Source organism: Armigeres subalbatus, chromosome 1, assembly GCF_024139115.2.
Source record: "Armigeres subalbatus isolate Guangzhou_Male chromosome 1, GZ_Asu_2, whole genome shotgun sequence".
In the NCBI taxonomy this organism is placed as follows: Eukaryota; Metazoa; Arthropoda; class Insecta; order Diptera; family Culicidae; genus Armigeres; species Armigeres subalbatus.
In genome coordinates this window covers 153,788,584-153,814,154 of record NC_085139.1, presented here as the reverse complement: position 1 = coordinate 153,814,154, position 25,571 = coordinate 153,788,584, and the positions used below count along the sequence as shown (strand labels likewise).

The window sequence follows — 25,571 nt, the reverse complement described above, 5'->3', positions numbered from 1 at the left end:
CCCGGTGCGCTGATAGAAGAAGCCATTCTAGCATTCTAAAAATGAAGATCTCTATGAGTCTGGAACTCTAGCACACTGAATTGGAGGCGTTGATACCCGATCTTGACTATCTTATCACTTTGAAAGAAGAGCGAATAAAGTAGAACGCATGATGTGGTTTGATTGTTTGGTTTCATTGTACTAGATCAAGTGGGGTACGAATGCAAAAATCGTAGCTTACGTGGATACCTCACCACGGCTTGGCTTGTTAGACGGTGTTGATCATTGTTTATCACAGCAATGATCGCTCCTACTCGTTGTTTAGCATCCATCTGATTGAGGCAGTTCACTCATTGGCTACGGATGCTACAATTGGAATAGATCAATGTTTACAATGCTCACTCACACGTAAAATGCCTGCTCTCGAGTGTTCTGTTTGTGATGGCGAAGTATCAGAAGTGGAGTACCTCCTGTGAAGTTCCCATGAGATCACTGGTGTAATTCTAGCTGCTTCGATAGGCGAGTGATGCGTCACATGTGGTTTTATTATTATTTATTCAGCCTAAGGCCGGAGTGGCCTCTTCGGTACATAACAGTCTGCTGTACGCTACCAGTCACGCAGTATACGGAGGAGCCGTTCGGCTACGGAAAGGTCCGGCAGGGACGCAGGTAGCTTTGGTTCGGCTATCTGCAGCGGACGCCTCCAAGGTAGTCAAGTTAGGGAGCGTCAAGGTGGGATGGTCGGTATGCCCTGTGCGCATATACGAGCAACCCGAAGTTTGCTTCAAGTGCCTGGAACCGGGGCACAAGCAATGGGACTGCAAAGGCCCTGACAGAAGCAATCTCTGCCGACGCTGCGGATTGAGGGACATAAGGCACAATGCTGCACGAACCCTCCCAATTGTTTGATTTGTTCCAGCAAAGCTGTGAACAGCAAGCACCCATGGGGCCTGATGTGCCCGGCGTTTAAGCGTGCTGCAAAATCAAAGTGCAGGTAAAGCAGCTGGCTTGCTCGGCTTCGCCCGAGTGTTTGGTGTGCGCAGGTTTAGAGGAAACGGCGGAACACGTGTTGTTCGTGTGCTCATGTTTTCGCGCAATGCGTGACCACATGCTTGCCACATGTGGTCTGGACACTACCCCGGACAACCTAGTTCGGAGGATGTGTAAAGACGAAGTTGGCTGGAACGCCGTTTTATCGGCTATCGCCCAAATCGTCTCGGAGCTACACAGAAGGTGGCGCGTGGACTCAAACGATGGCTAGTTCAGGCGCAAATAAGAGGTGGTCCAAGGGATCGGAGTCGGCTTCATGGGTCATACCGGTGGTCATGCTCTGTGGTCGAACTCGATCCTTTTATCGAACAAGTGGCCGCGCGAAGAACAACATGGTATCGTCGCTTTCGCGGCGTCGGTCAACCAGGCGGGTTCCGAGCCCGAGGACGGAAAGGGTCCTCGTCAAGGCTGGGGCAGGCGTAGGCCTCGCGTCGGCAAGTCCCTCTGTGTGCTGGGCGAATAGGCCCTATCGCAGAAAGGTCAATTTGGGGTGCACGCGGCATCATCATTCTTGATACCAGTTGTGCAGAGGGAAGCAGGCGCGAAGTCGACCCTGCCCACCTTCAGAGGACATCGCGTGTGGTATGGCCACGTGGAAAGCCGGCAATGCGCTGGCACGATACCATGGTGTTCTTCTAAAAACGCGAATCACGATGTTCGATGGTGCAAGGACACGCAGCTAACCTCGAGGGTGCGTCATGCACTGGCCCCCTTTGAAGCATTACTTTCTGGTTGTACCAAAGGGACGATGGGCTTGGCGGCAATGGAAACGGTTTAGCTGGTCGGGGATGCAGCCCTGCCTCCCTCATTGAGGTGGCCCTAACCCAGCACTTCCTGGTCAACCCAGGATGTCTGTTGAGCAGATTCCCCCTCCATTGTTTAGGAAGAAAAAAAAAACGGAGGGTCCGTAAATCGTTTTCCACCCTGATCGCTGCACACCTCGCCTTCTTGTGCCCGTCGGATCGTTGTAGAGAACCATTTTTACTCCAAGTATGCGTTGGTCCTCCACAAGCATTGTCCAGATCTCGGAGAAGAACTACCGCTACCGGTTTAATGAGGGAGCCTGTTCGGTTCGGCGGCGAACTCTATTCGATCGGAGTGTTTTTTGGAGTTTAAAGTACGTACGCTCCGAATTTGTCTGTTGGTATCGTTATCGGAGGTCAAGTGAGCCCAAGTACACGAATTCTTCAACCACCTTGATTTTGTCGCCATTGATACAAGCTCGTGGTGAATGGCCGTTGTCTCTCTTGAGCCTACTTCGTTTTCAACGTGTTAATGACTAGTCCGCTTTGCTTCCCTCTTAAGGTCACTCCTGACAGAATCCATGTTTCAAAGTGCTCGCGTTTTCGGGGGCACACCACTCAACGCACAACTGTCATTTTTATTTTTTCACGCATGCTGCGACGCAGCAAAGCTGAATCAACAAAAATGACAGTTGTCCGCCGCCTACATATCGAGTGGTGTGCCCCCGAAAACGAGAGCACTTTGAAACTTGGAGTCTGTCAGGAGTGACCTTAAGTATGATGTAGGATTCTGCCATATTTTCAAAGTTATAATAATGAAAGTAGTGCGTGGAGAACCGGAGTGAGATGTCCTGCAGCGACTGCAGTTGACTGCTGTCGAGTGTCAGAGGTGGCATGCCGCAAATGGTCTTCCAGCTTCCAATTGGCTACACTCTGACTCGTAGTCCGAGGTGCACATTGTGCTCATGGATCAATCATTGCCGCCTGATATATTCCTGGGTTGAGTGTTAGGAGACCGACTAGTGCAAAGGTATTTGATTTTGGTGAGTCGAGTGTAGTTAACCCATAGTCACACTACATTGGATACGCTTGACTAATGTGCAGAATGCAGATTTCCGTTATCATTTTCTAAAACAATGGAATTGCTTATGCCTTGCGTTCATTTTTTCCATAATGCCAGCGAAAATTGTGCACAGAACTTTGTTCACACCGACCACAAGAAAGTTTGTATCCATCAAAATGCATTATATAAGAATTCGACATTTGTAGCATATTTAGTGAATTATGATAAAAAAAGCATTTTAGGTGGACTAAAATTTATATGAGATGTCAGATTCAAGTCAGCACTTCAATGGACTGTGTAAGGACGTGGCTGATGCTATAGTTAATTTCAAATATTATTTATTATTAAATTTATATTATGAAATTGGCTAATTAGTTACACTATCGTTTGATTACCATTCTTGGATTTGTTTCAATTTTGTTGGAACTAAAATCTCCGAGTTATGAATAATATCGCAAAAATGTCAATTATGATGCACGTGCATTACTCAAATACACTCCACATGGGGTATCTGTTCCATTATTAATAACATGCTCCTATATCAATGACATTCGCAAAACAGGCAATTTAGGCTCAATGTGTGTTGTGTTTTGGTGTTTTCTGGCGCTGCTGAAAAAAATCATAAAAATGAGAAATAAAACAATTTACCCCCCGATCCTTTGTTTTCGAATGGTGTTGATTTGGGTACATGGCATGAATTCAAGGAGCAGTTCCCCTAATTTGTAGTACAGATTCTAAGTATTTAGATACAATTAAGCAAAAAAATATAAATTTTGTAAGAAATTTTTTTTCCGTTTTTGGCAACATTAAAATCCGGTCGTGCTGCCAAAATCGGGAAGGGACTGTATCTCCAAAAATAATGAAATTACGAACTTGGGGTTTTTGACAAAGTTTTTCAAGGGAAGTTTTTCTATAACTTTTGTGAAAAAACGAACTTTGTATGTTGAAAAATGGAAAAAATATTTTTCATCTCACTAATAGGGGGATTGATCATTAAGCTGAATACCTTTAAAGAAGCGTAACAACATACTGATAAAATGCCTAGAAGCCATTATTACGCTAAATCGCATAATAAAGGTACTATTAAGTAAACGCTTTTAAAACACGATTTTAAACACTGTGCATAGTCTTATTCCGGACAAACGCCTATTTCTAAAGAAGACATCCATTTTTTAAGAAGAAATTAAAACCACCATTACCTTGTTCCTATTCTTAAAGATGGAATCAATTCCACCATCGTCTCTGGGAAAACGCCTACTTCTAAAGAAAGAATCAGATCTATCGTTGCCTTATTCCGAGCAAATGTCCACCTTTGAAGAAGGAATTACATCCATCATCCAGAAGGAAACACATTAATTAATGCTTTTCACTGGGCAAACCATAATTCCGATGAAGGAATAACAGCTAATGCATGCTTTCTACGAAAGGTTTATGTCTTTTTAGTATTATTACCGACCGGAGCTATTTTCACCATTGCGGTTTTTTAGTTACACAAAAAATTATGTCAAACGTCCGTTATGCCAAATAACCATCACTTTTGAAGCTGTTCACAATTACGCCAAATGGTTTTATGTCAATAGCTTGCTCCTTTCACGGATATGTCATTTTCAGGGAAAGGTCAAGTTAGAAAAAATTTCGTATTAAGGGCATTTTCGTGAAAATGAGAGCCTCGAAAGCTTAACATACTCATTCATAAACTCGCACTTTACGCCACCCACACACCTCCCCCTTTTCCCAATGACCAGAACACCCCAGCTATAATCGTCTGCTAAGGATAAAGAATATGTGTCCCAAAATTGGTGGAAATCGGTTAAGATAAAAAAAATTAAATAAGGGGTTCAGGAACTGAATACCCAACCCAAAAACAAGAAAAACAAGTTATCCACCTCATCCCTAGTTTGTATCGATGGTGATGAAATCCAGGTGAACGATGAGGTTCATATGGATTTGGGCCGAAATCGTAACTTTGATCTTCCTCTTCTTCTTCTTCTTCTTCTTCTTATTGGCATTACATTCCCACACTGGGACAGAGCCGCCTCGCAGCTTAGTGTTCATTGAGCACTTCCACAGTTATTAACTGCGAGGTTTCTAAGCCAGGTTACCATTTTTGCATTCATGATGCTAGCATACTTTTATGCCCAGGTAAGTCGAGACAATTTCCAATCCTAGACCGGCACCGGCTTTGTAACTTTGATCTGTGTATGATGAAAAGTGCTACGTGTCGGGATGCAGATGGAGGACGGTGCATGGAGCCATCCATCGAACACACCACGAAAATCAGACATCTGGAGTAGGCTATGCACGTAGCCAGAATGTTTGAAACACCAAATGAAAATGGTTGTCGTTATAGTGATCCGATGGGCACAAGAAGACGAAGCACACAGTGAGCAACGTGGATCGATCAGGCAGAAGTTGATTTGTTGACTCTTTGTAGAGTCCTTGGTTGGCGACCTGCAGCTACGGGTAGAGCAAAACGACGCCAACTTTTACATACTGTACAGGCCTCTTCAGCCCTAGCCTGATTACAATTAATGGGATCATATTATTTTCATCAACTTAAGAATTATGAACACAACAAAGAGTTTTTCAAAGCAAAGTTTTTCAGTACAAGATGCTACAAAAACAAAAGAAAAACGGGAAAAGGATTTACTCAGTTGTAACGTTGTGAGGCACCACGTGAGTTCGATTCGGTGGAAAAGCTCCTACATCTAGTAGTGTGGAAATTGTTGAGTGGGGTTAGGTTGTTATCTGCCTTTGAATTTTAATAAACCCAATGACGAATTACACGACCCTGACGCATTGAATTTGTCGTTGAGTGTTGACCAAGCGTTACATGAGCGCAATGCAAGATCCATTGTCAAATCTCACGGCCGGCGGTGACCTGGATAAAGGTGCTCTCAAATAACGGAATTTCAAATTTTTGCGAGAGCAAACAAAGGCGCTAATGGGATTCGCAAAGTACACGTCCGCCGTCGGTCTCGCACAGTCAAATAATTAGGCAAACTTTCCTTTTCTTCCCATGCTTCGAGACAAGATCCGTCGAGATGGTCGCTCGTCGTTCGCGCTGCACACAAAAAAATGTGCATTTGGAAGTGCATATATAGAAGTGCAGCGGACGCAATGAGTAAATATTTCGGCGAAATCTTTCTCCCTCCATGCGCTTCAGGCGACTTTAAGCAGTGGCAATCGACCACGACAGCGACGATGGCGATGACGGTGGTGATGATGATGATGGTGACGAAGTCTGTCTGCGCTGCATCGTCAAATTGCATTGCATTGCACTGCTGTTGCTGCAGTTTCAGTTGAATAACGTGGAATCTTATTTTTAAGCACTTTGAAGGACACTTTCTCAAATTATTGTTTTTTTGCTTATTGGTTTGATTGCAGTTTACAGCATGTCCTACTTTCAAGTCAACTTTTTCGGCCTTTGCTTGCAGCCGTATATTACGTATATGCAGAAGTATAGATGAAGTGCAGAAAATATACAGATGCCTTTAAATAAAACCAATACCGGAGTGGCTTTGTTGCGCCGTGTTGCATTTTTCGTTTATTTCGAATCGAATGTAGTTGTGTAAAAAAGCTTGATGAAATTTTATCTAAATAGCTAGCAAAATAATTAAAATCCATTCTAAATTGTAATACCGTTATCAGTAGGCGGAGGAAATAAGCTTAAAAAATCAACTTAATTTCTGCGCCTACTAATCAAACATCTTTGAACATATCGATAGCCAGAGATGATTGTTCAAACATTGCAATCTCAGCGCTTGTTTTGCCTAAATTTTCAATACAACACCTACCTTTAGCAATTCTCTGAAATAGGGACTGCAGGCCGACAGGACGACTCGATGTGCCTTGAGACTTCGCCCGTCGCATGCCAGCGTCACATCGACAAAGTCTTCATCGTCTCGCAGATTTTCGAAAGCAGAGGTAATGCTGCTTTGATAGTTATTCCATCGCAAGCAAAAATGCTGTGTGTCGACCATTTTATGGGTTTTTTTTCTTTCTGTTTTGTTGGCGCTCAGCAATCGCCGGTGTTATATAAGATGTGCCGAAAGATCCTGGAAATAAAGAGAATCAAATATTGATCGTTTATTGGTGGTTTCATTACAGATCATTACATATGCTTAGTAATATGTATATAGAACAATTTGTTTCTAAATGAATGTACTACGGGTAATAATTGCTTTAAAATTTTATAAATTTAAATAGTCATCTAAAAGGTTATTTAGACTACAGGTTATTCGAGTAACTTGTTTTAGAAGCTCATGTACCTAATTCCCACTGGAAATAATTTATATGTCGTTTCATAACTTTATCAAGTGATAAAGCCTGTAATATGAATAGATTATGAAGTACGTAACAATTATGTATTAGTATTTTTGGGTTTTTCTTGGCACGTAGTCTTAATTCTGGAGTCAAAACAGGGATATACTACTGTCTGTTATTTCGACTGTATTTTGGCTTCTTCAATGAGTAAATAGTTATCTGTTATATGTGAAGGCAAAATGCATGTTTTGATTTATGAAATAGATTACATACCAGGACAATAAAACAGAAAATCGATATTACAGTCTATCTATTCTTATATGTGACCCTCCTTAGCCGTGCGGTAAGCGGCGCGGCTACAAAGCAAGACCATGCTGGGGGTGGGTGGGTTTGATTCCCGGTGCCGATCTAGACAATTTTCGGATTGGAAATTGTCTCGACTTCCCTGGGCATAAAAGTATCATCGTGTTAGCCTCATGATACGAATGCAAAAATGGTAACTTGGCTTAGAAACCTTGCAGTTAATAACTGTGGAAGTGCTTAATGAACACTAAGCTGTGAGGCGGCTCTGTCCCAGTAGTGTGGGGATGTAATGCCAATAAGAAGAAGAAGAAGAAGTAACATCGACGGATTTATGGTGGTTTTACAGCAAACTTGAAGAGTAAATCACTGTTTCAAAGAGTGTCATAGAATCATAATTGTTACTTGGATTGTAATTGCTAGTACCCAGGCGTGTAACAGGTTTCTAGTGACAAACTTAAAGGATACCCACATAGCGGTTTTGAACGCGGCGTGCACGCCATGTGGTAGTGGGTGCCCAGCATCAAACAGAGCTATGCACATTAGCGTTGAAAAGACGATACGTGGGCCTCATATCTGAAACTTTCTACCAAAAAACTCAGTTGCAACTGAGAAGCAACTATGTCAGCTTATAATCTCAAGAAATAAGCTCAAAACGATGAAAAGGTTTGCAGAACATGCAATTTATGGCTGTTAACAAAATGTTGGGTTTGAAGCCCCTTTGTCACCTTGGTCTTGGTCTTGGGGAGAGAGTAAATTAGATTTCGTCAAGGGTATGAACATCTCTAGTATTAATTACCATGAAATATATTTTAGACTTGAACGATTCTGCATTTTCAATTAATGGGTACGCTGTGATGAAAAATCTCCCGATGCAAGTTGCGATATGTTCCTTGCGATATCTTCAATATTTTCTTAAGAAAAGTATATATTACTAGTCGACCCGGCAGACGTTGTCCTGCGTAGTAGGCAAAAATGCGCGTTCTGAACTACCCATGCAAAAGGCCCATACGAATCTCAATTTTAGTTTTTCACGATTTACTCAACCTAACCGTGATTTTCGCATAAGGAAATATCATATAAATCCGTCGGAAAGGATAACAAACATATCTGCTGAAGGAATGAAGAAAATCCATCCAACCGTTTTCCTGTTATGCGGATACGAACACAGACCATTTAATTTTTATTATATAGAAGATTTAAAATATTATCATCACTTTTGTTTGCTAGATACAATACAATCATGTAGAAAAAGTGAAATGTGTTTTAGTTTTCCTATTTACAATCATGAAGGAATCTGAACAGTCTGAAATAATCTATGAATTATGCAATTTTGGTTTTCGCATTCAACTGATGTTCAATACACCAATCTAATTTGAATGCATCGCGAACTCGGTATCACTAACCATACGCTTCCATACATCCAACATCAAACCGAGCGCGGTTGATAGAGCGGGCGCGCACTCCTAGTTTCCACCGAATTAAATTAGGATTTTTCTCGCCTTCGCGATCAACCGCAGCGCGCTAGAGGCAAAAAACTAAAATAAAAATAGATCACATTGAACTAGAACTCGGCATCAACTTTCAGCGAACTTGAAAGAAGAAGATACGGTTTAAATATTAACACGCGCTATTGGTCAACCGAGAGAGTCAGGCACCACACCATTAAGTATTAATATCGCAGTTTGAGACCGACAACACCGGTGGAGGTGTGTTATCGGTTGTTGTCACATTATGTCATTGCTGAATCGGATGATTTTTTTTTCTGTATTTGAACATTTAGTTGTAAGACGTTGTCCCTTGCAAAGTAAATCTGACAAAGACTGGTTTGATATTCATTGTGATCGGGCCATATGTCATAAATTACTGTTTTTATGTTTTAATTTCGTCATACTTAACAAATGAACAACGACTGTTTTGGTTATAGAGATTAAAAGATCTCTCACCAGACTTATCGACCAATTATATGGGGTCGATTTGTTTGTTTTCATATTTTTACAGAATTATCAATTTTTGAAACCAAGGAATCAATGCCCTTCACCAATGTGCAATGCATAAATTGTACCTGTGGCTTCTCCATTTTGCTCGGTCCATAGAAATATACGGAGGGTCTTCCGCCTGATCGGTTAAGCTAGCTAGCTACGGCTTCTTGTAGCCGTCTTGTAGAACAAATTTTACTGAGTCAGTGGCGTAGCCAGAAAGTTCTTTAAGGGGGGGGGGGTTGGAGGTTTCTGAACATTTTCTTCCTCTAAAAAAAATTTCTTCTAAAAATTTTGTCTCTTAGTGGGGTGGGGGTGGGCTTTATGTCAACCCCCCTGCCCCCCGTGGCTACGCTACTGTACTGAGTTATTGTCCAACATTCCGGCTACGTACATTGCCCATTGCAGTCGTTTGATTATCGAGATGTGGTATTTCCCTCAGTTGTAGTTTTGAATGAAAAATTCGAGCAGCGGTGCAAACCTGCAAAATCGGAAACATGTAGGGGCACAGCAGGTATTTTCGTCTTTTCGTCATAGTCTCGAAAACCAATTAAGGGACACTTTTTTGCCAAACTCATCCGTACCAAATCGTAAGCTACGGAGAAACATCCTGATATAGTGGAGTTCTAGCAAATGTACATTGTTTTCGTTGGTTTTAGCCCCTACGACGATGGACGGAAAAACCTGCCGTGTCCCTAAACATGCGTATAAAGTCACGACGGTTGAAATTTGCTAAAGCCGTGAAGTTCTAAGACCACATCACATAGACATGAGGAGTCGGAACATTTCGGGCAGACACGTAGGAGAATATAGAGCGATGCGGGATTCAAGCAGCAGCCGTAAGTTTGGATGCAAATGGTGATTGTGGCATTATTTCGTATGGCCGAATCCTTTTTTATATCTATTGCGTTTATTTGACAGGCGCAGGCGTGTATAACACATAACGGAGCAGAGATATTTACAATAGATATCATCTTATTATCAACAGTTAGTAAGGGGAAAGAGGCATAGAGTAAGATACTCGTAGCGACTCAAGGTTAGATTGCGTAATTTCAGGACGGACTATGTTGGGATTTAGGTTTGTGGTATTACAGCTGCTCATCCGGGTATTTAACGTCATTAACGGTATGGCGTAGCGTCGTGCACGAGTTGTGGTTCGTCAGGAAGCGTCTTCCGGACGGGAGTGGCCGATGCATAGTTCAAGTTAAGTTATTACTCTTATAGAAATTTTTTTCAAGGAATAATGTGTCTTTTTATACAGAGAAAAGGGGTATTAACATGCTCCTATTTTGCTCTGGCTTGAATTAGCGGCGCAATGAACTTAAAAAAGGTCTATTGCGATTTGAAAGCTGCAGCTACGGGATGAATCTCTTATCTATAATTGAATTTTCTAGCTAACATTGTGGAGACTATTGAGATATAGAAACGGTGTTATGTTCCTTCATCATCGGTTTTGCCTCACGCTCGCCAAGATGTTGTGAACCTAGTCCAACTTTAGCTGGTAATTGCTCGAAAGTTCTCACATTCCAACTATGGGCGTGGTCGAGGAAAACCATGTCCCTTGTGATAAAATCGTTTAAGGAGACCCAGACGACATAGCGGCGAGCTGTAAGCGGAAGAAAAGCGATGATGACTGAACCTGTGTATACAAATAAGGTGAGGGGTAATCAAGTGCAATCCGAACCATTCGATTCGAGACGTGGCCAAGAAGGTCAATTCTTCCATCTGGTTCATCCAGCAGCCAAAGAAGCGTGCCTGATTTCATGTCTTAAAGAAAGGTGCCTAAACGAACCAATTATCAGAATACGATTGCCAAATTCCACGCCAGGAAGCTGTACAGCGAGTGATTGGTGAAGCAGAAATGCATCGTAATGGATGACGAGCCGTACATTGAAGCGGATTCCAAGCAGATCCCTGGCTTGGAGTGTATCATTGGCAAGTCCCGCGTGGATGTTCCCGGAGAAGTTCCGGAGGAAAGAAGGTTGATAAATTGGTCAAGAAGTACTTGGCGTGGCAAGCGACCTGTGGGTGTGGCAATTAGAAAGTGGTACATAGCTACCGGCACCATCAACGGCCAAATATATAAAGAGAATGCGTCCAGAAGCGCCTGCTGCCATTTATCCGGTTCCACGAAGGTGAAACTTTGTTTCAGACTGATCTGGTCATTATGCAAAACCAGTGCACTATGGTCCAGGATATAGTTTTACGCGGAAAGACCATAGTGCAGTGATGGAGTGGTACGAAGTCAACGATGTTGTTGTTTTTTTGCCGCAGAGGCCAATCTCGTCAGAACTTGGCCCAATAGATAAGCGATTTTGAGGGGTAAGCTCCGGCAAACAAGGAAATATTTCAAAGAAGACTAGGATTTGTAGTCCGAGTGGATGAAAGTGCGTAAAAAGATGGTGCAAGTGCTGCACAGGATTTGATGGGTACCGTGTGCTGTTCAAGTGGCATTGCTTATATTTCCAACAGATCTACATATAAGCTATTGCTGTTCCGCGGATGCTTGTTTCAATCGTTACCGTTTACAAATCTGAAAACATACATAGCGTAGAGAGCTGCCCACCGATATCGATCTTGAGCGACGACCTTGATAACAGAAATTGGTATGAGCTAGCCTTGCATAAGAGGTAAAATACCAAAAAATAATACCAAAAATGTATATGCAAAATACCAAACGAATAATAATTTGTGATGCGTTTGGTATTGTAATAACCAGAAAGGTCAAAATATTAGTGCTGAAAATGTTCAGGTCAAGGAACACCGTTTGCATGTATCACTAGTTTTCTCCAATAGACCCGTGTAATGTGGAAGGAGAAAAATCGTGAACTCGAACGGTTACAGCATGACTCGTTATAATCTATCTTCTACTTCACCGGTTCTCAACCTGGCGTACATGTACCCCAAGCAAGTTTTGATAATTGTGTTTTTTTTTATTTCAAAACTTTGTCTTGTCAATATGCATGGCGATCAGTAAATCAATGCCATTTGAACCCTGCCCTCATCAACCAGAACAGCGAACGAGGGTCTGCAGAACGGATCAAACGGACAAAACGTCGAATGAGCAAATTTAAAAAATCTTAAATGCAATCTACCTGATTTAAACAAAATTTTGAATTTTATGTTAGAAACATGCTTTTGAACCAAAATCTAGAATTTAAAGGTTCGGAGAGAGGCATGAAGGCTTTTTTTTTAGAAAAGCTTGGTTACTTCGTTGCAAAAGAATTAGAGCATCCTTCTACGTTTCTCGGAAGCCTTCTTCACACAGCTCGAATGCCTCGAATGCCAAGATGTTCAGAAGCCTTCATTGAAAAGGTTCGGAAGCTTTCTTTCCAAGAGGCTCGGAAGCCTCGTTTTAAGAAAGTCGGAACCTTCTTTAAAAAAAATCGGAAGGATCCTTTCAATTTTAGTGGCTCGAAAACCGTTTTTCAAGAGGCTGAGTAATTTTCTTCCAAGAGGCTCAGAAGCGTACTTTCAATGCAAGGGAAGCCTTCTTTTAAGTGGCTCGAACGCCGCCATTCAAGAGGCTCGAAAGCCTTTCTACAAAAGGCTCAGAAGCTTCTTATCAAGAGCTGCGGAAGCCTACTTTCAAGATATTCAGAAGCCTACTTTCAGAAGCTTTTTTCAAGAGGCTCGGAATTATTCTTTCAAGAGAATTGAAAGCCTACTTTCAAGAGGGAGTACCTCAATCAATGCAAAAGTTCGAAGGGGTACCTCTCAAGAAACAGGTTGAGAACCGCTGTTCTATACAATAAAAATAAAATGGTCTGTGTTCGCAAAACAAATCGTCACCCTGCAAACGCAGAGTTTCAGGTGCCATTTTTTGCGTGAAGAACATGATTTTGTCAAAAGTGTCTATGTTTAAATTGCAGCTCAGCTCAGCGGATTATAAATCAAAAGGACTTCTTCTCAACTGAGATGCGTATTGAGCTATTTACAATCGTAGTTTAATCAGTTGGTATGGCATTAATTTAAATATTATCTGAATTAGTTTTAACTACCATTCTAAAACTAAATTAGTTTTCCACCGTAGTCATTTTACCACGGCCAAGCTAGGTCGGATCAATAAGACAAATTATGTCTTACCCGAAGTGGATCGATCAACCGCTGTAATCCTTTGAAATCTTTGGGCTATTTTACGCTCAATTTTTGGTATTGTGTAGTTTTCTAGTCGAACATTATCATTAATCCTTTAAACATAATAACATTTTAGTGCTTCATATTGTTCAAACTAAATGAGCGGGAAGAATACTAAGGTATTTCTTACTAATTCGATGCGATAGTTGCTGTTGCTACCTGCTGCAGCGACTTTCCATGGTGTCGCTAGGCTTGCATAATCCATTGATGCTCCCAAACCATTATCACAATGCAGCACGACAACGTCGCAACGCTACACTGTGGAATAGCGAATAAAACACATTAAACACTGCAATCAACGAATCGCGATAACATTCGCTCAACGACAGTGACAATCGCGTCGCTTAGGTTTGAGGGACCTTTTATTTATCTATTTATCTAGGATGTTTCGACCTACCCAGCCATACAATTTTTGGCGGCAAATCAGGTCTACTATAATAATTTATCGAATGTAACACAAATTAACATTCTCCCTGTATGTGTTTCAAAAAATCCACTTTAAATCCATATCGATCGATTGGCAACACTAGGACTTGAAAGAACACATCAGAATTCTAAAAAGAATCTGACATACATCACGTCACTTCAAATAAATCCATATGAACTTCACATCTATAGGATTCTGATTAGATTCACCTTTTGAAAATAGAAGTTCATCGCAAATGGACTTCAACGAAAAACAAATAGATTTCATTCCCCAGGATGTCACTGATGCTTCAATTTTCCAATAGGAATTTATCCAAACAACCTTATTTGAGTAAAAATAACCTATTTTTTTAAACAAATATTCTTACATTCTAAGTAGTCGGCCTTGGGCTATCAGCGTTGAACATCAGATTGACTTTTGCATATTTCTTTTTTTTGCGATTGTCTGCCACATTGGTATGGAAGCGTTAATAGGATCTCGCATGCAGCGACCCAGCGATAGAGTCGCAGCGGTAAAGGCAGTCGTGCCGCTTGTGTTTAAGGGAACCTTTAACCGTTATTTTAAGTTTCTATTACTGGTAATCGTTTTTATAATAATCAAGATTAATCAAGGTAAACTTTTTCTTTGTAATTTTTTAAAAGTGATTTTTCTTAAGATAGGGTTCATCACTGAAAAAAAAGTAAACGGGAAAGAAAAGATACGGAGGAAATCAAGAAGACTTGGTGGATGAAACAAAAAATAGAATGGTTAAAAAAGTCTTATTTGGTTAAAGTGTTCACACCTACATAATTCCACTGAATTGTGAAGGGGTGATGCTAATATTTTTATCAAGCAAACTTGAGTTTTCCAAAATAACACTATGCTGACATGTAATTGTGCAATAAGGATGAAGAAGTTCAATTTTTATACTTGGAACAAAATTAGCCATAAGAAGTGATTTTTATAACATTTTGCGAAAATTTTCGCTGACTTCGCTTCTTGTCCCACAAAGTCATAAATTCAGGAAAATTATGCAATGAGTGGTTTTGTACCAATGCAAGTAAAAGTAGCGAAGCTAATTGAAAGCCAAGGTCGAATACGAGGTTAGTGGAGGATCAAAGCATAAATAAGCATTGCGTCAGATGTGCATTCGGTTAACGGCTACTATACAGTCCGAATAACCCCATCAGCAGCTGGGTGAGAAATAGTACAGACTATGTTCTATTTTTAAATGCCAAATATCGTTAGACTCAAGAAGGCGGAAACACTAGTAGCTAAGAATTGAAATGGAAAGTGAAAACACACACACGTCTCCTCCGCATACGCCGGCACGCCGGTTGTTTTATGACGTCGTCGTCGGAAGGTAAAGAGCCGGGCCGAGCAACCAACCGACCGACCGACCGACCCAGACCGACAACAACAAGTCAACAAGTTGAAAGTGAAAACTATTCCTCAACGTTAGTGTTAGTTGGCGGGTGTGGTGGTTTGATGTGTGATGCAAAATAGTCAGGCAGACATTCAGGCAGGCAGCAGCACATACGGACGGCGACCACGTGTGTATTTTGTATGCATGTCCTCCTCACTCTTAGTGTTTACCTACTATCGGGAAAGGCAAAAGCATGACTGTCTGAGGACCGCCAACATATGTGGAAGCTTTTCCGGCTATGGGAAACCAGAACGTGTGAGCTTTTTTCCTTGCTGCTATTCGTACATAACCGGCTGTCGAGGAGTAGGTATGTGCTTGCATCTAGGACAGCAGTTGGCAGTACTTGGACACAGAAGTTTGCTTGTAGAAACAAAACAGCTGGAATGATTTATTTTGTTTACAAACCATAGTTACTCGATGGTGCAACTAGTTGGGAATCCCACCTAAGCATATACTGAACTTTGAAAAGTGGCTTTACTAGAAGTTAAATAAAGATCGTTTTCATTCTTTGAAAACCTATCCAATTATTTCGATGAATCCGTACTTAACCCCAAATATAAATCAAGTGTCCGGAGTACAGTGAGCTAATTATTGTAACATTATTTTCGTCCGTTTCACTTTGACTGCATTCTAACGTGGCAGGCGCTACAATAGATCTAATAACCGGTCGCAGTGACACACCCGAAGAAGAAAAAATGGGACAGGCGTCATGAGATCGCTAGTACTTATATACCTACATTGAATATGATTGTTGGTTCTCTGTGCAAGATCAACTTATCTGTAACTATGATGTGTTCATCACAAAAAGAGACTCGTGAAAAATAAGCAATTTTTATCACGTTGATTAATTGTAATCAATTTGAATGGTTGTTATCATTCATAACACTTTTATTAGTCCAGTGATTATATCTAACAACCATTAGGAGAAACCCTAGTAAAACAATTTTGATTGATTTGGTTGCCGCAACTCTAATGTGACTCGATTTAGTTGATCCACAGATACTTATCTATAACAAGTGTGTTGCTCGGACTTATCATTCTCCACTCTTTATAGTTATTAAGGTCTCTAGTAGCTGATGTGTGTAACAAATCGTGAATTAATTTTATCATGCTTTCTATCATGCTCTAGCACGCAATACCATCAGATGCGTATTTCAGAATACAATATACATAAAAAAACTATGCTGGGTCTCCCGTGCTTTCTATCTGGCTTGGATGATGGTAGATCCCTCTATGTGTGGTGCTGCACCATCAGCAACAGACGACGACCGAGCACACAACACGTTCTGCTCAAATCAAAATAGCAAAAATACATACTCTGGCAGCGCGCGTATAACTGTCTAACAGGCAAGCAAAGCAAATGGCAAAGCCAAGAACGCTGGCAGCCGGCGCAGCATAGAGCAGTAGAGTATAGTGTAGAGAATATATGACCTTCACCTTAACCCAGTGACAGTGTCGGACAAACGGTCGATTGCCTTTTCTCCGCCGACATGCATGCAGGCAGGCAGACGGCATTTTATATATACACACATTTGCAGCCTAGTACACATGTTTGGTTTATTTGCATTCTGCAGCGATGGAGTGCTGCTATGTTCCTAGATACGGCCGCATGTGTACTAAGAGATGATTAGTGAATAACACCACTGTGCTAGGCGCAGTTTAGGAGCGACAGTGCATGGATGGAGCTTGTTTGTTTGGTACTTGTCTGGTGACTCATACAATTAGTCGTTTCCAAATGTTCCATGCCGAATGACAATTAGAAGGGTGATTGAAAAGGAGTCTTTCATGGTTGATGGAGGCGCATGGTTGAACAACAAATAGCGAATTTTGTCGCCATTTAAATTGATATTCCGTTTCTCATCTCACAGTCATAAATGTATCTAATCATGAAATAAAATTAATAGACGCTCTACGAGGAGTTGAGCAAATGTTCTTTGCTGTAGTCTGACATGTACAAAGATAGAGAGGAAAACTCGCTTGATAAACTGACAAGCTGGGAAAATACGGTGATGACCGTAACTTATTTCGCTGATCTCCTGATTATTAGTTGCAACTGTGTCACTTTAGTAGCCGGGAGACAATCAGTTCATGTACATCAACAGGCCCTGAGATCTCTTTTTTTTCAAAGAAAATTATTATGATGTACACATTGGGATATTTACTGTGTATATTTGAAAACGTATTTCTGTATCTAAACCTGACCATGTCACCTCCTCATATTTAATATATCCCATTCAAACATTGTTAGTTTGCAATGTTTTTCACAGTTATTCTAGGAAACATGCCATTTATTAATTAATGATTTGAGTGTATTACTTCTACCTGAAGTTTAATGATTTACAATGATATGGAAATGCTAATATCATCTTCCAAACTTAGACGTACATGTTCATGATAGAATTAGAGGCGAAAGTATAGAATTGATAGTTGGCATGCATGAAGAATGTTTTTATAGAAGTCGATTTGAAAGCGAGCGGAGGGCAATATTTGTGATGGCACATATCGCACGACCTTCCTTCTGCCAAACTCCCTATGAAGGGGGAGGGAAGAATATCAGTATGGAAGCTGATATATCTCTACTGGCAAAAGGTGAAGGTGGTTGTCAATTTTTGTCTTCGAAGTGTATCGCTTCGTTATTTAGGTGTGAAAAAAATTTGAATGAAATTCGATCTCTCTTTTATGATATCTTTTCAATAAAGCATGTTTTGAGTCACCTTCTTAAGTATGTCTCTGTGATGAGTTAGCAGTATAATATTGATTTGATGAAAAAACTTAATGACAATGTTATTCTTTATTTTAGTACAGATGATTCATTGCATTTTTTTGTAAAAAAATCATAATGTTAAATTAATATTTTGTTGTTCAAATTTTTCATGAATCTCTATATGTATAGGGGAGGAGGTTCGGTTGTGGGCACCCTTTTGTGTTTGGTCCATAACTTTGGCCATGGTTAATCTTACGCCGACATTTGTATAGCAATGGAAAGCTAGACGAATAACCTTACCACTAGCAAAGAAATTAGTATGATTTAATCGATTAGAAAAAGAAAATATTGACTATTTAGAAAATTTGAAATTTTTGGACATTTCTATTTTGTGGTTCGGTTGTGGGCACCCTTGAAATCTTAGCTAAAAATAAAGAAGCATGAATAAAAACCACCAGGATTTAAAGACAAGGGATAATTTGTTCATTCTAATAGCCAGGAGACAATAAAAAAACTCAATTCAATCCACCTAGCAGTAATGATGCCTCCCTCGGTGCATTAAGGTGATGCCTCCCTCGGTGCAATGTTGAAAAAATCACATAAGAAAGGTTTAAAATAGCACTTTAGGTAAATGGGTGTCAATTTTTCATTGGTTTACGTTTTATTGGTATGCATCACAGTAACAAAAATCCTGATTAATCACCCTAGCGGTAATAGTGCCTTTCTCGTTCATTACAGAAAAATGATATTTTGGTCATAATATTGATCTCATAGTCCGATCTAACCAATTTTCAATAGGAAACAATAGGGCAGGATTCCCCGTCGAATGCAACTTGTTGCAAACAAATCGGTCAACGCTTTGTTCCAAAAAAAAGTGTGTTTAATAACTAGATATGCCCAAAGAACAAAAATATGAAATAAACTCATTATTTCAATCAATTATGTCTAAAGAATTATAAAAACACCATAAAAACGTTATTGAAAATAAGTTAAGAGACAACTAAAATTATATTTAATGATCTATCAATAAAATAAGGGTGCCCATAACCGAACCAATAAGGGTGCCCACAACTGAATTTCGTTGACTTTTTGGAATGTGGAGAAAAAAATTTCGCGGCAATATTGAGTGATCCTTAGCGTCTCCAGCTGGAAAAAATCGGCTAGCCAACCCCGGTAGATGCTTTGGTCGTATGCTGACAGAGAAGGATTTTTACCGTCATTCAATCTGAAAATGCGTCTGTCCATCAAAGAGGTGCGGCTCATACAGTGTTTGTTTCCCATGTTAGAGGCAGGTGATCATCGTCCGGGTGCCAATGAAGGACTCTAAGCATAACTATGCGCTATGGTCCTAGGCAAGCCCTGCAAGCCAGCCTAAAACAACGAAGCAAGAAATATTCACCCAGCGAAATTTGGAGCGGCACAATCGCAAAAGATAACAGCGACAAGATGGGGTTAGCGATTGGAGGCTCGTTTCGTGGAACTGGAACAAATTTTCATCGGGAGCACACGTATACTAGCCAATGTGCGGAGGGTCGCGGATTCGCCATAGTAGTGATATAGGACGTAATCATACCATCTACCAGAGTTGCGGCAACGCACGAGCTGGGAACAGCTTTCATAGTGATAAGCAATATAAAGAGGCCGATCAGTGAGAAAATATGCAGGTTGAGGAACAAAGGTCGATTCTTTAACTTAAGCATAATCAGTGTCAATAGTCTAGCACTGATAATGCTAAGGACGCATTCTATGTGCGGTGGTGTGTCGCTTGGCCGTTTGGCATAATGGTCATTTTTCATAATAGTTGTGCAATCACTGGTTTCAGAATTTATGAAAAATATGTTCAACTTTTATTGTCGCTAAAACATTTTAAAAGAAATGTTGTTTTTAAAAAAGTTGGGAATGGTACATTAAATTTCTATTATATGCCTTTCCACTTACCATCTTCTTGCCTCTGGGTAAGAAACAAAATCGCTCTTGACATGTTACAAAGGCAAACTACAAAAATCGAAAAAGTGGGCAGCAAAAATGTAAAAAATCGAATCGAAAAATCGAAAAAGTGGGCAGCAAAAATGTAATGTTCAAGCAAAAAAAAACCACACGAACATGGCAATGAAATTTAATGAAGTTAATTCTACAGTACATCTCTTCTTCTCTTCTATATACATAAAAATGAATTTCTGTCTGTCTGAACCATATAGACTCCGAAACTACTGAACCGATCGGCGTGAAAATTTGTATGCAGAGGTTTTTGGGGCCAGGGAAGGTTCGAGACCCATTCCTCTTTTGGAAAGGGGGGCTCCCATACAAATGAAACGGAAATTTTTGCATAACTCGAAACTAATCAGAGAAAAAATCAATTTTAGGCGAAACGAAGTTCGTTGGGTCTGCTAGTTTAAAATATTTTTTTTTTGAAGCACACTCCATCTTGCATAAGTCAAAAAAGTACACGCTTCCTTCTTCAAATGATGTATTCATCCAGCATATGACAATATAAAATATCTTTTTTGAATTAATGCATTTGCTCGGTTTAAAGCAAGGAAAGAAATGATTCCTTCTTTCAAATGATACATTTGCCCGGTTTGTTCGGCACGAGAGGATATGGTTCCTTCTTTCAATTTTCGCTTTACTGAATTTTAAGGCAAAGGAAGACGTGATCCCTTTTTCCAAAGGATGCATTTGCCCGGAAGAAGGCAAGAGAGAGTTTTTTTAAAGTTATTGTTGTTATATTTAATTTATAATTTGTTATCATTTTGTAATTTGTATACTCTAGATCTATTTAAGCATTTTATTCATGTAGGGTTACTGCTCCTGGACTTCATCTCATAGCTCCAATATTGGTTTCACGAAAAACAAAGCAATGAAAAGGTATTTGGTTTGTTTATTATTTTTGTGATTTTTTCAGCAGTGAGCACGCATGTTGGCAAAAAGAAGCGACGAAATTGGTGGGGTATTACTTTGTTTCGCGATGAGATGAATATATGTTCAGTGAGATGGAAAACGGAACAGTTCCCCTATATATGTTTATGTAAATCTGGAAAATAAATGGGGTTTTTATGCCTGTTTGAGGAAGGCTACATTAAACTTCATTAAGATGTCAAGTCAGATGAAGAAAACAAATAATAAATAAATGAATAATAAATAAATAATTTAATAAATGGTGCATTTGCCCGACAGAAGGCGAGAATATGAATCTTTCTTTCAATTCAGGCATTTGCTTGTTAGATATGCTCCCTTCTTTCGAAGAATACATTCGCTCAACAAATTGTGAGATAGAGTGTGATTGCTTTGTATACGTTCAGAACGCGTGCGATCCGGGAACGTTCATGCAAGCTCACGCGTGCTGTGTACCGCGAGCTTTGTTTTTTCGTTAGTGTTGTACAAAATACAACAGCGCGCATTAGGGTGGCTCAAATTAGTATGGGAAAAACTTTTTTCAATTTTTTTGATGGGCCGCCCTCTTATTCGGTTCTATTTGATGCCCTGATGCTCTGGACAAAATTTCAGCCAAATCGGTCAACGTTTGGGCAGTGCTAAACTCGTTGGAAAAATGTACGCAGAAACATCCCAAAACAGTGAATTGCAGTTGGACGGCACAACTTACGATGAAGAACTATGATACTCACTCAGATCTTGAAGAATTTAATACAGAATGCTATGCAGAAAACCGCGAGAAGATTAGAGTTTGCCCGGCTAAGTTATTAGCATTTCTCTAAAGTGGGGTTTGAGCAAATTTCGTTTCTTTTACCTTTGAAAAGAAATAAATTCACCCCTACAACACTCCAGTAAAATGCTAATATTTTTGCCTAAAAAAACTCTAATCTTCTCGCGGTTTTCTGCATAACATTCTGTATTTAATTCTACAAGAACTGAATGAGTATCATGGTTCTTGGTCGTAAATTGTACGGTCTAACTGCAAATCACTGTTTTTGGATATTTCTGCATACATTTTTCTATATAAACTTTCAACGAGTTTAGCACCGTCCAAACGTTGACCGATTTGACTGAAATTTTGTCCAGAGCATCAGGGCATCAAATAGAACCGAATAAGAGGGCGGCCCATCAAAAAATTTGAAAAAGTGTTTTTTGAGCTACCCTAGCGCGCATGCTCGAGTATTAAAAAGCAAGCATTTTCCCTCTCTATGATCCTTTATTTAAAAACATATCAAGCTCTATCTGGAATAAGGGCGAATGTCGCAAGAGAGGATTCTCTTCGTCGACTTCCCCTCTTTTTAATAAAAGTGACAAGTAGCAGATTTCTTTGCGGTTTATCACCTCAGCACGATAGAAAACAATGCGAACTTGCATTCTGAGGTGATAAACTGCAAAGAAATCTTTTGCTTGTCACTTTTATTTTAAAGAGGGGAAGTCGACGAAGAGAATTCTCTCTTGCGATATTCGCCCTTTTACAAGATAGAGCTTGATATATCAGTCCGTATGGCCACGTGTTCCATAATATTATATACCAGAAGACGTAGTCTCGATACATAGAAGTGATATTGTATAGCGTTTGTATGAGCGTTTAAAAAAAATGCGACAATGTGATTCTTCTTAATAAATACTTTTCATAACGTGCAAGAAAATAAAAATCCTTTTCCTAATAAAAGGCAGAAATGAAAAATGGGCAAGTTTTCCTGCTAACGCGTCGTATAATCATGCGTTCTATTATCACGTATTTTCCATATGGTGAAAACAAAAGTAAATGAATCGCTCGACAAATCTGACTCATCAATTACATTGCTCTAATAACAGTTATGCCAAATGGCCATTATGCCAAACGACTTTATGCCAAGCAACATTATGCTAAACGACTTTATGGCAAACGGGGTACAATCCTATGTGTAGTTCGTGCTTGAGTACGACACCTACCCAAGGCTCAACGTCAAATCATCATAGAAGAAGATGATGACTCTCACGTTGGCCAAGAGGAGGAGTTTAGACTGATTATTGGAAAGTTCGGTGTCCAGTGAACAAAAATGGTATACTACTAAATGATTGTGATGGGATTCGGCTTTACAGTCTCAATATTGTTCAAACAATAATGTTTTAACTGGCCGACGTTTCGGCTGTGTTTGGCAGCCTTCTTCTGGGGGAAATTAGTTTTAATGTTTTCGTTGTTTTGTTACACTGTAATCTTGTGTCGTGTTGTCATTCATGTTTTCTATTTTGATTATCGTGGATTTTATCAAAAAAATATTGTTTAATTTGTTCGCACTTTCAATCACGGACCCTGTTTAACAGTCAAACAGGGTCCGTGATTGATAGTGCGCACAAATTAAACAATATTTTTTGATAAAATCCACGATAAACAAAATAGAAAACATGAATGACAACACGACACAAAATTACAGTGTAACAAAACAACGAAAACAGTAGAACTAATTTCCCCCAGAAGAAGGCTGCCAAACACAGCCGAAACGTCGGGCAGTTAAAACATTATTGTTTGAACAATTTTGAGACTGTTAAGCCGAATCCCATCATATATATTTAACAGTCGAGACACCATAGAACTAAATGATTTCGCGTCCAAGAATTTAGACATTCGCAGCACTTACTTCCAGCACAGCCTACCGCATCGGTACACCTGGAGATCAGAATATATCCGGTACACATGGAAACAGAATCACAAATGGACCACGGTCTGATTCATAGACAGCATTTCTCCGAAATTACCGACGTCAGGCCCTACCGTATTACTATTATCCATGTATTACTATTGGGTGATGGTTAAAATGCACTCAAAACTATCCGTCATCAGCAATGTTCAGTTTTGATGGCTGCCTCGGTTCGACCTAGAGTGGCTGAATCAACCAGATGTCGCCACTGAATACACGCAGCATCTCGAAGCAGTGCTGCCAGAAGAGGGTAAGCTCAAGGAGGCCCTTATTAAGAACTGCTGGAGTGACTCAAACAGCCATTAACGATGGAGAACAATCGGACTCCACCCCTCCCCCCCCTCCGCTCTAACTCTTGCTGACGTCTGATAATAAAGTTAGTTGTGAAATACGAAGGCACAGTATCTGTAAAAGCCGGGCCTACTAAGGGTTCCAGAATAAACTGCGGTCATAAAGGATTCACAACTCGCGCCAAATGCATCTAGGGCAAAGCGCTTAAAGACCGATGGTTCTCTACGGACATGAAACTTGATCCATGCTTCAAGAGGACTCGCAAACACTCGGGGCATTTGAAAGACACTTGCTTAAGATCATTTTGTCGATGTGCAAAGATAGTGTTCGTTTCAGATCCGGTTGAAATAGGAATGTGTAGTGCGCAGTACCAAACGACTTGACGAGCGAGAGCCGCAACCGAAGAAGGAGAACTGTTCATTATGGTTGCAAATTGTAGATTCAGTGTTATCTTTTAGATGTGAGCAAAATGAATGAATAGAAACATATAAGTATATGGAATGTGTATTTGTATTCGAGAAATGATTGTTTACACTTTTATAAAACTAATAAAAGTTATTTTTTCTATTGATCCTTGATCCTAATCAACAGTTTTTGTTTAGTTTCATTTTTTGCTGGTAATGGAAATGTATTGCAATTGTAATCGGATTAATTTTATTTTGTTTTGCAAATTGATTTCTATTGATTATCTTATTTATCATAGATGAACAGACATACACTTGGCTCGCTTTTTACGCAGTTTGATTTTGATTGTTTCCAGCTTTTGGATTTAATGAAACATTGAAACATTAAAAATTAATGGGATTTTCTCCCAGTAGATATTGAAAATTTGTGGAAATTGAAGCGAACCGAACAAGGAGCGTAAGCGTAAAAAGCGACCCTAATGTAACACAATAAACTTTTATACATCAGATTCATCTTCGTACCCCTTAAGCTTTTTCGATGTTTTCACCTATATAATCCACAGTATTGAACCATCACACTCCTGCAAAGTTTACAGAACTAGCTACATATCACACTCCTACTCAAAACAATAAGGTTTCTGTGACTTTATAACGCATTTTAAATATGTTTTTAAAATGGGCTGTTAAAACGGCAGAAAGATGTGAACGCATGGTTGTTTGTTTATTTGACGGATTGAACGAAAATCTTACGGACGAGTTGAAATCGTTAAATTTTACATTTTTGCTATTTACATCTAGATACTTCTCTATTTCGGTATCTCTATATTATGATGTGTTCTGGGCATTTTTTGTTCAGGATTTAGGTGAAGAACTTTTTGACAATGTGCAAATCTGCATCAATTTCAAAATTAATTAAATGCAAGTACGGCACGTCATGCGTTTCGAAGAAAACAATGTATATCAAAATTCATCTAAACTGCAGACAGAGCTCTCTCAATATGAAGGATGGCATACCCATCGCAATTTCTTTGTCAACATGAATAATCTGCTTTCAGTGAGTGCAACTAATAAAAGGATGCTTGGATTTTCTAAATGAGGGAGTTAGTGGAAAAATCGTTAGTGGCAAAATCAAAGTTTTGAGAAAATTAGCTTCAAAGTTTTTCAATCCTTTTTCGTTTCATACAAATTGTATAAAAGATCAAAAAATTGTT

At 39.8% G+C, this 25,571-nt stretch overlaps 1 protein-coding gene across 2 annotated transcripts in view; it reads right to left on the bottom strand.

Moving 5' to 3' along the window:
• LOC134205308 (broad-complex core protein) overlaps nucleotides 1-25,571 on the bottom strand; it is a 222,075-nt gene that overhangs the window by 38,418 nt on the left and 158,086 nt on the right. The window contains exon 3 of one of the 2 annotated variants that reach the window (XM_062680454.1): nucleotides 6,633-6,895. In XM_062680454.1, the coding sequence (XP_062536438.1) occupies nucleotides 6,633-6,818 (186 nt within the window). In that variant the 5' untranslated portion in view covers nucleotides 6,819-6,895. The remainder of the gene's footprint in view (nucleotides 1-6,632; nucleotides 6,896-25,571) is intronic. The other variant, XM_062680453.1, reaches the window with a different exon arrangement.